The 15,714-nt window shown below is 42.0% G+C and overlaps 1 protein-coding gene and 1 long non-coding RNA gene across 2 annotated transcripts in view; one reads left to right on the top strand and one right to left on the bottom strand.

The window, feature by feature from the left end:
* Positions 1-15,714, top strand: part of LOC310765803 — a 30,436-nt gene that overhangs the window by 13,359 nt on the left and 1,363 nt on the right. The window lies entirely within an intron of this gene.
* Positions 553-14,895, bottom strand: LOC310765799 (cytochrome P450 2J2-like). The gene is made up of 9 exons (XM_083621306.1): positions 14,607-14,895; positions 12,827-12,989; positions 10,157-10,306; positions 9,502-9,662; positions 8,697-8,873; positions 8,007-8,142; positions 5,939-6,126; positions 4,930-5,068; positions 553-1,425 (listed from the first exon to the last, which is right to left on the bottom strand). The coding sequence occupies exons 1-9, from the start codon at positions 14,805-14,807 to the stop codon at positions 1,250-1,252; spliced, it is 1,491 nt and encodes a 496-aa protein (XP_083477432.1). The 5' UTR covers positions 14,808-14,895; the 3' UTR covers positions 553-1,249.

Raw genomic sequence — 15,714 nt, 5'->3', positions numbered from 1 at the left:
TTGGTTCAGGCCAAGCACACATCAAGCCCAAGACCCCCCAAAGAACTGCAGGCACAATAACCCCAGGAAATTTCTGCTTGAATGTTTTCAGCTGGACACAATAGTACTGATGAAAATGGAGAATGCATCTTCTGACATTCTCCTCTGCCCCTGTCCCTGTGAGTATCAGCAATATGTGCTCCCTGACAGCCAAATTGTCATTTTTAACGATTTTCATGGAAAACACTTTGCAGACTTAGTTTCCACCTTGTTATCCACCATGTATATTAAAGCACAACAATAATGTTTTTGGAAAATAATAAAACCTAGGTAACATTCAAGAATTTAGTCCATTCATTTTGCTGTAATTATAAGCACATTTATAAGTACATTAGGGTTTGCCTTGGGGTTGGGGCCACCAATACACAACTGCAAGAACCTCAGGTTCATGGGTTCAAGCTCAATATTGGGCAAAAGATACCTTCATTGCAGGGGGTTGAAATAGATTACACTTGGGGTCCCTTGCAAAATTCGATGAGCCTATGGTTCTATGAACTGGTTATGTAACAAAAATTTCCAAGCAACATTTCTTTTAATTTTATAAACATAGGCAGGAATTACATTAGGGTTTTATCCTGAGTCGTAAGCACACAGATTCCTACAAACAAAGGAATGCCTTTTCTTCACCACAGCCAGGACATTATTATTTTGTTTTGAAAATAATGGGATGGTGGGTAGACATACACACCAGAACAAGAAGTGGGAGGATGGAATTTGGATCCTCATCAATGTATCATTATGATCTGCATACACAAATTCTGTCAAGAATTCTCGGAAACTGAATTTACCCCTCAGATAGCTTCAGTTCCAAGCACCTATAAACCTTAGTTGCCTAAATTCTTTAAGGGGGCAAATGTGCTTTGAATACGCTTTAAAACAGAGCTTTCCAAAGCATGTGTCATGACACATTAGTGAGTCAACTGCAGTGTTCAGGGGTGTTGCATGATATATGTTCGTATCTCTTATAAGGGGTTAGTTTAACCTCTGGTTTGCTATTAAAACCAAATAACTGTGTCGCAAAATGATGCATGTCTAAAAAGTGTGGAAATCTCTGCTTAAAGGAACAGGCTGCAGTCCCAACCCTGCTCACCTGGGTTAAGCCCTACTGAACTCTGGCTAAACACAATTAGGATTAAACCATAGATCTGCTTCTACCCCATAAACAAATCCTACTTTTTAAAGAAACAGCAATGCTATAAATTGGGTCCCCTTAGCGAGAAAATGCACAAATCCGGTATGGCAGGGGTGAGAATGTCACACCCATCCTAAATTCACGGCTTAATGTCTCATTCTTTGGAGCCTGGAAAGTGAACTTCTGAGTTAGGGCAGTGAAGAAAAGAAAGAGCTCAGTCCTCGCCAACTGCTCTCCCAAACAGGCTCGTTTTCCTAGAAGACAAGGAGGAAAAAGACAATTTAAATAACATGGGCAGATCAAATAATTTAAAAAGTAATTATGTTGTTGCAAAATAAACATAGAAGTCATTCCTACTTCCCAGTCAAGCAAATGGGAACACTGAACAAATATGATCATGGTTTTACAGAATTTGGAAATGATACATTTGAGATACATAAATTTATCTCATAAGCAGTTTTGAAACAAAATTCAATTATATTTATTAGGAATCAACCTAATCTGTATATATCTTAGCTAAGGGTGTGGCAAACAGAGTTTAGTTGCTCAAGTTCCAGATGGAACTGGGTTTTCTGTTCCTTGACGAAACATTGTGGAACCAGCTATACAGGTGAAATTAAAACTTTTTAAGAGACTTCCGGGTTGACGCCTCCGGAAATGGCGGAGCTCCTGCGATCGGGAGGAACTTGCTCCATGAAAAGCAGGGTCAGACCGCAACGGCGAAGGTGGAGACCCACAGAAATCACAGGCGGGAGAAGCCTGTGAACTTGGGATTCGGCTGGCACCTCTTGCGCCTCCCCTACTCGTGGGGAAACCCTGTTTTGGGGATCCGGAGTGACGTGGGGTGAGTGGCGCGGTGCTTTGAATCGACTGCTTCTTTCACGGAGTGAAGCCGCATTGCTGTTGCCGGAGAGCGCTGACTTTTTCCTGTGGACAATTGGACTTTAAACAACTACCCGTGAGTAGACTGGAAAATTTGGATCTTCAAATATTCTAATTTGGCAAAGTAGCGGGAAGGCTCTAAACAGGAAGTCCGCCTCCCGTTTTTGTAAATAGATTGAAGCAAAGGCGTTACAAACTAAAGTCTCTGAAGGTTTTTGGATAAAGGATTAAAATTTCACTGGTTAAAAATATCAAACCCCCCTTGGAAGCAGGAGAAGAGGGGGGAAGCCGTGGACCTAGGGAGAACCTGCAGGAGAGAGGGAAAAGTAAACTACCACTGCTCTGAACCTGGGGACAGTCTGCCTGATGACGTCTGGGGAAGGTTCACTGACAGAACGGATTTGACAGATACTTAAAAAATTAGAAAGATACTGTTTCCATTGATCTCTTCTGAGTTTATTAAAGGGAGGAAAAATAACTGAAAATCGAAACTGTTTCTGTGACTGAAAGAACTGATACAATTTGAAACTGCTTCCCTCTAGAGGGAGCATGTGAAACTGTTACAGGAGTGTAACAGGGTAAACTCCAGCTGCAAGATAAAGTTCCTGAGAATCAGAGATTGACCTTGGACTATTCAAAATGCTGATAGGAGAAGTTATTGTGACTGCATTACTCAAAATAAATCATTCACTTGAACAGCTGCACAAAAATGTAGATGACATGATCTTCAAACTTGACAGCCGGGAACAGAAAGTGACTAACTTGAATCAAAAAGCAAACAACAACATGGACTTGGTACAGGAAAATATATTGGCAAGTTGTGAAACTTAAAGTAATTCAAGAAGGATCCTCAGTTCTACAGAGGCAAATCGAGGATTACAAATGGAGGCCCTGCATGATTGATTTTAGCAAAAACCAGAGCTTGAGGATGGGACCCTGGCTTGGACCGAAGAACGAAAGTTGGAAAGACCCCTTCATCCAGGGATTAACTGACATCTGGGACATGGGTTGGGGCCTGGAGGAGCTTGAAGCTGTGGGGGCCTATGGACTTGGAGGAATCCTAAAATACGTCCTGAAATACCCTATGGACCTTAGTTTCAAGTATGGAAATTTGGCTGAGCTGTTCAGAAGGAACAAAAGTTCTGTTTGGTTGGAGTTTTCCCGAGATTTGCTCCTGAGCATCAAAGAATATGAAGAAGATCTGCAGAAGGGACTTGGGAAAGAATTAAGAGCCTCGGACATAAGATCTCCAGGTTGATGGAATATATCGATTTGACAGAAAGGACTGGCAGAATCCGAAACCAGGGAGAGGAGAGGGTGGAGGAAGATTGGGAAGCTAAAGCTTATATTTAGAAATTTTGCAAAATTAATGACTGTTAGAAAAATCGTGGAATGTTGTTATATGGATTTAGTAGAAATGTTAGAAGAAGTTAAGAATAGATAAGTAATTTAGTCTTAAAGGGAAATAAGGTTAAAAAATATGTTATTTACAAGACGATAAAAAATAGAGAAAGATGGAAAGGATTTGCTGAAATAATTAGAAGAATGGGAATACAAAAAGGGAGATGTGAGGAAGTCGAGGAAATAAGGAAATGAAGGATAGTATATGTAAAAGGAGAGATGTATTTTAAACTGTTTTGTTTAGATTTATTTATGTGTTTAGCTTAATGGGATTGGGTTGGGATTTATATTATTTGTATACTGTATTGTATTGTGGTGTTTTTTCATTTTTTTGTTTTTTTTCTTCTTCGTTTGTCTTTAAATTTTCTCTTTTCTTCTTTCTTCTTTTTCTGTAATCTTTAAAAGCAATAAATATTTTTTTTTTTAAAAAAAGGAAGCGGAATGGGGGGAAATTATAAATAAACTACTTAGCCATTAAAAAAAAAAGAAATTAAAACTTTTTAAGTGTGTTGTAAGGTGCATTATACAAATGTAACATTAGATGGCGATGGTAAGCTATGGCAAATTCAATATTCTTTCTCAAAACATTTCTTTAAAAAGCATTTTCACAAAGCTTTTTAATATTTGTCTAGATTCCACCATTGTAAAAGTACACCAGGTGTTGCCCCCCAGCTTGTATATTTGAGTTACATCAATTGATATTTTCCTCCAAAACTGCATATGAGATAAATTTCAATAATATTTTATTAGGAATCTCCCTAATCTGCATATAACTTAGCTAAGGGCGTGGCAAACAGAGCTCAGTTCCTCAAGTTCAAGATGGAAGTGGGTTTCTCTTCCTTGGGGAAACTATGAAAAAATACATCAGCTGCTGTCTACCCAACGGCTGGTGGAGCACCTCTCCCACTTATGGCACCTGAGAAAGCTCTGAAAATATTCCCTCAAAAATCCACACTGCTTACTGGGGGGGGGGGAGTGTATTAACACCATTTTGTGTAACTTCACACCTCCTATAGTAGTCCTTTTGTGACTTGCATCCACAGTACTTCCTCACAATCCCAAACGTGACCACTGGCCCCAATAGGGTGCTGAACCCTGTAATACACCAGACTCCCAGCAACCAGTGGCATAGGAAAGGGGTTGCGGTGGGTGCGGTCCACCCCAGGTGTCATCACTGAGGGAGGTGACCACTGGGCATGGCCTGCAGTGTGCCCGAGCCACATATCTCTCCTGGGGAGTGACGCGTGGCTCGGGCATCTGCTAGCTCAGTGCTGCCTGAAATAGCAACATGGGGCTTGCGGACTCCATGGAGGTTCTGCCCAGAGTGCTCTGCCCCGGTTTGCCCCGTCCCCAGGTGCAGGATATTTGTGCCACCCTGGGCATCTGGGCAGCTAGCTACGCCACTGCCAGAAACCAAGCCACCACCATATAGTCACTGCTGCAATTCTGATGAGCAGTCCATGAACTTTTGTTACCTGTAGAGAATGGCAGGAATGCTTCCCTTTTCCTGAACTGACCATTCTCCAGGAAATGGCCAGGATTAAACATATCTGGAGTTTCCCACTCATCCTCGTCAAAGAGCAGTGAGGTCAGGTTGGTAAGCAGCATGGTTCCCTGCCAAAGAAGAAGCAGAGAAGACACCAGATTAAAACTAGCATAGAAATCTTTCTGTTTTGATCTGTGCAACTACAGTAATACCAAGCCTCCAATTCTGCCTGCCAATTCAGAAAGGATATGTTTTGAATGAGAGATTTCCTATGCACAACTCAAGAAAACACAATTATAGATTGTACAATTATAGATTGTACAATTATAGATTGTATAATACCAGACTTTGCCAGGGCATTTAGATTTAGAATAAGAAACACCAGATGCCCGTTTTGGGTAGTAGCTTTGGGTGGTTAGTAATGGTCATTTAAAAAAGAAAGCAAAGAAGAATACTAGCTATCCATTCAAATGGTTCAGACTGTGGTTGGAATCCATTTTTGCAATGGGAGGGGTCAAAAGACCTAAAAGTCTATTTAGCCCAAATCCCTCCCTCCACTCCAGATGTGGATGTGCCCCAAGAACAACCAAGACTCCTATCCGTCCTGCCCATTGGCCATGCTGACTGGAACTAGTAGGAGTTGGAGTTCAATAACATCTGGAGGACCTCATGATGGCTAATCCTTGGTAGTGGTGCCCTCCCTGTGACATCCTTTAAGATGTCAAGGATATCAAGAACCACATAACTTTTAGAAGACATCTGAAGGCAGCCCTCTATCAGGAAGTTTTTAATGCTTGATATTTTACTATGTTTTATATATGCTATAAGCTGCCCAGGTTGGTTGGGGAAACCCAGCCAGATGGGTGGGGTATTAATAATAATAATAATAATAATAATAATAATAATAATAATAAACATAAACAACTTTGGCTTCAAGTTTTTGCATCTTAAAGAAAGATGGAAGGAAGAGAAGAATGGTGAATCTTCTTCATATTTACTTTGGGAATATGAAACCCAGCCAGTATAGTGTCCTTAGTTGTCACCCGGGGCACATTTGAAGGCAAAATGTTGCTTATTCTTTGAATTTCATGAACAACCGCATTGGTATATGGCATGCTGTCCCTGTCACTCATGGCTGGCTGGCGAGACTGGCCAATCACAGAATCTATTTCCGCTTGGACTTTGGCTGCAGAGAAAAGAAAATCTGCTTTCAACACAAAAAGAACAGACTTGATCTAAGTTCTGCAGGGGGAGGCCTATCTTTAAAATTTAATGGATTTGAACAAATACAGACTCAATAATTAAATGGATGGATAACCAAATTTTCACTTATTCGCATCACTTTTGATTTGGACCAATCAATAGAGTATCCTGATATTTGAATAAAGGCACATATCATTTGCATCAGCACAGGACTAGTAACATGAAATTTAGAAATAAACAAAAGAATATCATCTGCAGATCATCTGAATTATGTACTTCTCTAGATCAACACTACCTATGAGTACCTATGTTGTCCAATAGCACAAGCCAAGGGTTCCACACAAATATTGAAAAGCAAAGGGGAAAGTGGACATCCTTGTCTAGTGCCTCTAAAGTAGCAGAAAACATAGCATTTACTATTATTGTAGATGTGAGCAAATCGTATAATATTGTTACAGAAGCCCGGTGCCTTTCCTTCTCTCCTCCAAGCAGTGGCAAGAGTACATGGGGCCGCAGGCACACGCACAGGGTCTGAGTCCCTTTGGAGAACAGAAGACATGGTGGAGAATGTTGTGCTTTGAGAAACATGGTTTATTCACCTATTTACACCTTCAGTCTCCATGCAGGGAGCCCAGATCTTACAGTATGGCCCACAGGGAAAAAAAGGAAACCTTTCGTGTCTGTCACCCAATTACAGTGGAATGGACTCCCTTGGGAGGTTGTGGGCTTTCCTTCATTGGAGCTTTTTATATCTCTGTATTAGATAACTATATTTGGAGTTGTAATTGTTAATTCTCACTGCAATGTAGTATACCTTTATTTTATTTTTTCATGTGTTCACTTTTTATTTTTATTCTATCTTGTTTAAGTGTTGTTTAAAAAAATAAATAAAAGAAGCAGAATAGACTTAAACTAAGATCTGAAGGGGAGGCCAATCCTGATGTCCCACCACTGGCTGCTCATTGTGTGGTGATGATGTGTAGCAGTATCCCATTACTGGAACTCCCTTCATTTGGAGATGGTCACAGAGCTTTCACAAGTGGAGTTTCAGCATTGCCTTAAGACTTGTTTCTTCACCCAGGCCTTTCCTTGGGGGAAGGTCAGGTTTTTTGGTTAGTCTGCCTGAAGAGGGAATGTTCCATCTGCCACAGAAATTAAATTGCCTTTATTGCGCGGTTGTATTACCTGCTCTAATTATTTTTATTTATCATTATTGCGTCTAATTTTAGAGGCAAAGATTCATAGTAACCAAGCAAAAGACAAAACATCTTAACTATTACACAACAGCAAAAATAAGGGGTGGCATTCACAGCTAGACCCACTCAATAGGCCCATTAAATTTAATTGAAACTAATGACGAAGTTAGGATTATCAATTCATTTATTTCTTTTTATTATCACCATTACTAACATGACTTTGAATAAAGCCACAGTATCAGAGGAATGGCATTTTCATAACCGAATATACCCCTAAACCCTCGATACTCAAACTAATAATTATAACTTTTGAAATGAAAACAATGATTGGTGTTATTATTTTAATGGCTGCTATTCTCCCTGAAAAGGTTGAAAATAATTTATGCCACTTGGCATTAATTGGCCTTGCTTTGTTAGCCTTGTTCCCAGATAGTGAACTGGGTTAGTAGTCCATTGATAATAGAAAGCTTCTCTTGTTTTCCCCCTGTCTTTTTGGATATTTTCCCACAACAATTTCTGCTTTTAATTTATTTATCTCTTTTAAAAATTGCTTGAGTATAGACATGACTAAGTTAGGTCCATTAATTTCAATAGGTTTGCTTTCAGTAGGCCTTTGTTATATACATCCCAAAGTAATGAAAGGCAAATGAGCCAACTACAGTTCTACCTTGAATTTCTGGGTATATGGCCATGTACAGCAAAGCCCAGCGCAGGGTTGTAGAAGTTGTTTCTGTTCCAGCAAAAAACAGATCCAGTGTTGATTGTAGGAGGCTTTCTTCATGGAAACTGGAAGGGGCATCCTCCTTAAAGCAAAGAAAATGCACCAGGGAGTTCAGCTGTCATTAAAAACACCATCCTACTGCCAGACCAACATGTCAAGAGATCACCAAGGGATTCAGTGACTCTAATCCTGCATCTAGGAAGGTCAAGTCATCATTCCTGTGAATCACTGATGCTGGCATAAAGTTTGGGTTTGTTCTGGTCAAGGAAAGACTTCCAATAATTCCTGATCTGGGTTTATTCAGGCAACTGAATCCTTTGGTCATGAGATGCCTCCACTACAGAGATACTTTTAGTCATGTCAACTGTTTGCTCTCACAAACCACAGACAAGTGGTGAAATCCCAGCAGTGAACAAGTGGGGTGGTGTCTCCCCACAAAATACATGACTTCATATTCATACATGCAGAAATGTATTTTTTTCTGAGGTCATAAACTCAACAGAAAGAATATGGTCAGCCACTAAGGACCATTCAGACAAGCCATATGACTAGTTCTGGTTTTTAACATTGCTTCGCTGCCTTCTACTATTATTTTATTATTAAATATATATACTTTTTGTCCTTTTCACCTCTCACCTTGGCCATTTCATTTAGGTAGGCATCTATGAAGTCTCTGGGTTCAGATGGGTTCCAGTCTTCTTTGTGTTTTTCAATGATTTCTCTCACAAAACATTTCAACTGCCCCCATTTTTTAAAAAATGTCTGATGGGGCCCTGGCAGGTATTTCATGACAGTGGGAATGGTATCATACAGCTGAAAAAATAAACACTAATATCACATATGTGCAGGGAAAGCCCTCTCAAAAAAGCATTCACATCATGCTGCTGTCATGGGAAAGAGGCTAACAGTAATAAAGGCTGCTGTGCACAGGTTCAAAGATGGCAGACTCTCCTGGAACCAGAGCAAATATTGAACTCGCCATTGCTAATGATGGGACCCTGTGGCAATGTCTTAACTTCTTGGTTAGAAATGTATGGACTGCAAATCAAATGGCACCATGGTGCTCAGTTCTGCAAGCACAATTTGTAATTCACTGATTGACTTCCCATGAAGATGATTACCATCATTTGAAAAAGGCATGCCTGCGCATGTCACAAACATGTAGAATTTCTATTTAATGATACCCATTGGCGTGAGTGTCAATTTACAGGTCATAACTGTTGTGTGTCTAGAATTAATTCATGTATATCATTTGTGATGACATCCCTCTGTTTCCATACCAAGATTTTATTCGGCCAAACATGTTATTCTCACCCTTTAAAAATACAATCTGTGCTAAAGAAACCTGAATCCTCAAAGCAAGTGAATAAACAGTCAGCAAGAATGAAGGAGCCAAATCAATTCTGTTGTGGTTATCCAAAAAAACTCAAAGAAGACCTACCATACTCCAAAGATTTCCCTGAAAATGGCACGCCTCATCAAGCAAGTGCAATAACTTATGGAAACGGCTGTTATGGTAATCAAAGCGGTCCCCAAAAGTGATGGAACAGATGATATTTGAAACAGCATTATGAATCTGAAATTGAGGGTCAAATGGCTGCCCTGGAGAGAGAGAGAAAATGGTGCAGAAGGAATTGGGGTGCTTCTAGCTTCCATATAACAAAAACAGGGGGGGACCATCCCTATCAGAGACAATATAGAGACACAGCAATATACTAAAACTATTGCACTTCAAGCCCTACTCTATTTGCGACGTTGGTTGTCAAAATTATCAAAAATCTGCAGATATCCTCAAAACCCAACCTTTGTTCTTATTCTGTTCTAGTTCAGGGGCTTTTAGCTCCCATGGCAGGTTCCCGCACAGAGCTTCACACTAGAACTTTTGTGCACCACAACGAGCCTCTGTGGAGCTTCCTATCAACACCCCCTTTGCCATCACAGGGTCATTCCAGTCCAAGCAGAGCTACATTTGTGTGAGGAAATAATGCCACAGAGCTTTGCACCTAGCTGATGTAGTCTTGACCTAGTTCATACAAAGTAGCAACTTAAGGTAAGTATCATAGGTGGGCCACAGGAATGTTGACTCTGGTTCTCACCTTTCTCAGCTTCTATTGCTTCATTTAAGTAACGGCTTTCCTCCTGTATTCTTTCTTCTAAAGACCTTTTGCCCAAACCAAAGTTTCTGAGTGTTGATAAGGCAAATCGTCTTTGTTGTTTCCAGATGAGACCATTAGAGAAGACCAGTCCTAGATAGGAAGGAGTAATAAGTACGTGGAGCAAGTAAGTAGATTTATCAGTCCTTTTAATTCCAAGATGGACTCCCCTCTGCTTTCCATTATTCTGCTTGGCTGCTCATGACATGTTGGGAAGACTGCAAGGCATTAGAAACTAGCTACCGTATTTTTTGCTCTATAAGACACACCAGACCACAAGACACATCTAGTTTTTGGAAGAGGAAAACAAGAAAAAAATTATTCTGAATCTCAGAAGCCAGAACAGCAAGAGGGATCGCTGCGCAGTGAAAGCAGCAATCCCTCTTGCTGTTCTGGCTTCTGGGATAGCTGTGCAGCCTGCATTTGCTCCATAAGACGCACACACATTTCCCGTTACTTTTTAGGAGGGAAAAAGTGAGTCTTATAGAGCAAAAGATACGGTAATTTGTGGGGGTGGCTTTTATCTGGTTGCTCTGAATTCTGCTGTTTGCTGTTTCATTGATTTGCTTTTTGTGTGTTTCACTGTTTGGGTAGAATTTTTAATACTAATTTTATTTTGTCCTGTGAAACGCTGTGGGAGCACTTGATAGAAAGGCAGCATATATATTTTTATTTAAAAAACAACAGTTTTAACAGTTGTAAAATCATACAGTCAATATATTTTACTCCTTCATTTCTGAGGAGCATTAGGCAACTCTGGTATTCCTTTTCTGGAATTAAGAGGTATTAAATTTTAAATGGGGGGTCCCACTCTAGCCCCTTCTGTAATTATTCACACCCTTCATTTGCTCACTATGAATAGATTTCTCTTTTCCATTTCATTTGCACAACTTTTTTGCTACGTGTTGGGCACCTGTGGACCTCAAAGGGACCTGCTTCCATTCCCACTGCTTTCCCCTGTCTTTATATAGTTGGACGCAATTTCAGGGGCGGCTCAGCTCATCAGCTTTTAATGGGCATTAGGTGTCACAACAGACTCCAAATTCCTGAGTCCATGCCAGTGACCCCACTCTTGATCTCTACTTACTGCTAAGGGGGAGTGTTGTTTCATAAAGGCCATTCATTTCTTGGCAGCTTTGCATTGAAAACTGTGGTGCAATTGGCACAAATTTACTTTAATCACAACTACTGGCCTAAGCAGAAAAGAAGCAACCTGGCATGAACCCAACAGTCATCTGAATTGCATCTTGCTCCAGAATGCTTCATGGATCAGGTCTGTATGCGTGAAGCAACTTGTCTGGTTGGCTATGGTTGAATAAGAAGTCCGCTCATGTTTCCTGTTGGATGCCATTGCAGGCTGGCATTCCCCCACGTGACAAGTTCTGATTTGGGAACTCCCAGGGACCGTTTCCCAGTCAGCAAAGGAAGCCTCTGGGCTGAGCTTGCTGCCTGAGTAATTGGTCCCACCCACTTACCTAATCTGTGAGCAGGCATGGGTCACCCAGTATATGACATAGGACTGTGGCTTTCTCTGCAGCCACTTTCTGTTGGATCTCCCATCCTTTATATACTGCTGTTGCATGTTGTTCTGTTTGACCTTGCTATGGTACAGCCAGTTGCCATATTTGGGGCCAGGTTGAGATTTTCCCAGTTGGCAAATTGGCTCCAGCCCTTTGGTTTTTCCATCTTCATAGCAGTTGTCAGAACTCTGGCAGTTTAGGTATTAGATAGACATAGTCTTGCTTGGAGGGAGGTTATAGCCTCTGTCTGGCCCTTCTGAAATTGGGTTCGGGAAGATGCTTCAGTCTAGACACCCAGGTGAAAGTGAGGGGCTACAGCATTCCCTATATGCAATCCAGCGGGGGAGTTACCCCTTGATGTAGGGCAGGAGCTCTCTCATTTCTGGTTGACCCCCAAACACAAGTTCTTTTAGCAGGTGGGCTGGAAGGGGTGGGATCTACCCAATGCCTATGCCAAACTTCTTACATGTGTTGTCAATAAAGGTGTAGCCTGGTATCACCCAAATATTGGTAGTCATCTCTCTTATTCTTGGTATTGGGGAGGACCAATAGTAGGAGGGATTCATGCACTACTTAACGTTGACATATTATTCCATCACTACTAGGGATGGGGCAGAAAGTCACTTCAGCTTGCAATTTAAATGCAATCTTACGGTATTCTCAGTTGCAGAAACAATGCATTAAATGAAATGTTATTAGATGCTGAAGAACGGAAAAATGAGGAACTGAATGAAAGAAAAAAACTCAGAGATTCCTCCACCCTTAATAATGACAAGCTGTTTGATGCACTACACAGCCAGACTCTTTGATTGCCACCCAACACTGAACAGTGAGCTCAGTTAAGCTAAAGAGTTTAGCAGGTATACGTCTATGCCACAGCTTTACTATAACTGCCTTATTTTGGTTTAAAGATGCAAGAAATGCAAATGCAAATTAGGGAAATAATCAGTTCTGAAAATTTAAACTTGAGAAACAATCCAAAAGATTGCAAAATCAGTGCAGAGAATAAAAAAGAAAAGAAAAGAAAAAAGAAAGAAAAGGGAAAAGCAAACTTTAACTATCTCAGTAATTGACCATGTTAAAAGAAGCTTACCAAAAGACCCAAATATTTCAGCACTAACAGGAGATGTGGGCCGGTCTACAAAGTTTTCACCCTGATGAACAAGAGCTTCCTTCACCAGTTGCAATCCACTCACAACCACAAAACGCATGCTTCCAACCTGAACGCTGAACACATTGCCGTATTTTTTGGAAAACTGGAAGGAGAGCGAGAAAGAAGAATTGTGTGTGTGTGTGTATGTGTGCACGCACACATGTGCATACCTGGTTCTTCTTTGATGCTTATATGGAAGATGGAAACTTTGGTTGCCATCAAATATATCAGGGATATCAGAAATGCTGAAAGGGTTTCCGGGGACTGTACATGGACAGGCCCCCTCCATCCTCCACGTGTCTTCTATTGACAAGAGCTGCTGCTTATGTATTTGTGGCAACTTAGCCTCATCTACCACAGAGGGTTGTTGCAAAGATAAAAGGGAAGGGAGGGTAGGACAATGTACACCAATGACCGCTCCCCACATCAAATGGGGGTGCCTTTTGCGTGGTCGCATGCAGACCCCTTGGACCTAAGTGGCACCCGGGAGTATATCCTGGCTTCTCTCCCCAGCCAGACTCCTGGAGGTCTCCGCCTACCTCTGCCTGTTATTCAGTCCCGGCGGGACCTGGCCAGGTAAGGGGAAGGACCACCCTGGCCACACAATAGAGGGAGGGTCTTACCTGGGAATCCTCAGTTGACTCCAGAGCTTCTACCATCCTGCCCTCCCTCAGTTAAGTTTTCTTTTGCAGGTTAACTTCTTCTTTACAGGTATGCGGGCGCTGCTATGCTAAGGTCACTGTTGAAGGGCCGGAAAGGAATTTTCCTGCATTGGCAGGTTTTACCTTCCCTGTAGCAAAATGTCACAACTTTGGTGGTTTCAGGCCTTTGGCGGAATCCTTTAGTCTACCTTCCCTAAAGGGGGGGACGTTAAGCGGTGACCCATGCCCTCCCCTGTGGCGGCGATCCCAGGGTTCCCCGTTAAAGGGGTTGTAAGAGGGAAGGCATTGGCCATACGCCTATTGGTTCTCATTACTCTCCCTTGTGACGACGGTGAAATGGGGGGCGGGCTCTCTGCTTGACAGATGTTCTCCAAGCCAGCCCAATCCCCACACATTCTGGATAACCCTGATGTTCCCCAGCTCCCTGGCCATGGACTGGGAGGGATAAACGCCCAAGGCCTAAGCCAAGGTCTCCCTACATCTGAAGTTCTAATAACGTTGTGGCCAATTTTCATCCCATAGCACAGTGTCTTGAGTCATTATTCTACCCGGGGGTCACCTGGGGATGGGGGGACTCTGCCTGTCCATGCAAAACACACAAAATACTTTGCAATCCATAGTAAGCAAAAGAAAGTTGTGGACACAGATTTGGTACAAATAACTGTTAGGTAAAACAGAACCTCTGGGTTCAGAGGTAATACACATCTGGATACCAGATGCTGGAAACAAACAAACAGAAAGGCACTTGTCTTGTGGCCCCATGTGTGGGCTTCTCACAGACATCCAGCTGACCATTCTTGGAATCAGGATGCTAAGCTAGGAAGCAACTTATCCTGCAAGGGTCTTGCATGCCTTTCCAGCACAAAACAGGGGTTAACTTTGCTAATCTTTGGTTGCACGGCACCCTGAGTGAGGCCAAAATCTGGCGCCTTCAAATGGATCTTCTCAATTTTGGCCCACTTGGCTTGGCACCCTAAACGAAGGAACCGACCCCACCACCCGAAATCTGGGGGTGCAATGTTTTCAACTCATGCCATGGCTCTTTCCTTCATCCTTACCTTTCGTACTGCATTCTGAGGATTCTTGAAATCCATATGTAGCAAGTTACCCAAAAAAGGAAGACACATGGGCCCTGGGGGGAAATTCCTTGGGCGAATCTTTTTCTTGAAATCAGCAAGAAGTAGAAATGTAGCCAGAAACACCAGAACGACCTGCAAGGACAAGGCCTCCCAGAGGACAGAGAGAAGCTGGAGCAACATTCTTCTAGCCTGGTTTTGTCAAAACAGATTGCTGTGTGTGGATGGAAACCCAAATCTCAGGCAGCTAGAGCAGTCACACCTGTCCTCTCGGCTAAAGTTCCTGAAATAAATAAGGGCAAAGTCTATGTGTATTGCTATATATCACGCCCACACAGAGGCAGGAAAGAGATGACTTCATGACTCACTGTACCAAGGGGGCAAAAGAGAGTGGAGAACAGCAGCTTTCTGATTTAGAGTATTTCCTTCCTGTTTTCACTTTTGTGAAACAGCAAAGGATATTTTCCTTCATGACATTTCCAAGAAGGATTTTCTCCCAGTGCAAATCAAAGCACTGTCAATAAAGAAAATAAAAACTTACACTAAGGAGAATCTTTCTGTTCCTGAGAGGTTTGGATCAGGGGTAGCTTCTGCAGCTCTGACTCCTGCCTAAGGAGGTCAGAGAAGTCACCCTGCTTGCCTTCTGTTCAGTATTGCATGAGTTAGATTTTGCTTTGGCGATACACTGACCAGACTGACTGGAAACCAGCACCTCTCCAGATGTTTTGGGTCTCCAACTCCCAACAGCCCTAGGTTGTGTGGTCAACAGTCAGGCATCACTGGAGAGCACTCTAGGACTAGATAGTTTCACACAGCAGCAGACCATGCAGAAGGGGGAAACTTTGTACAATGCAAATTCATTGGCAGGAGCTCTGGATTGGCTCCATTGGTGCGTTGAGTTGCTTTTCCTTCCTCCAAGTAAGCAGGAGCAACTCAGCTCTTGGGAGGTCTAGTGAGAGCCACCTTACCATGGGGGGGGGTGGATATTGGTCTTAGCCAAGCCATGATCTCTTAGCCTTGGTTCCCCATCATAAATACAAGAGTACTAAAACTGATGATAATCAGGTGGCCAGGTGGAATTGTGTCTACA

Source organism: Podarcis filfolensis (genome assembly GCF_964270895.1).
Source record: "Podarcis filfolensis genome assembly, chromosome: 6".
Taxonomy (NCBI): Eukaryota; Metazoa; Chordata; class Lepidosauria; order Squamata; family Lacertidae; genus Podarcis; species Podarcis filfolensis.
Note: the sequence above shows the minus strand (reverse complement) of the source record. Positions and strands in the feature narration are given on the sequence as shown.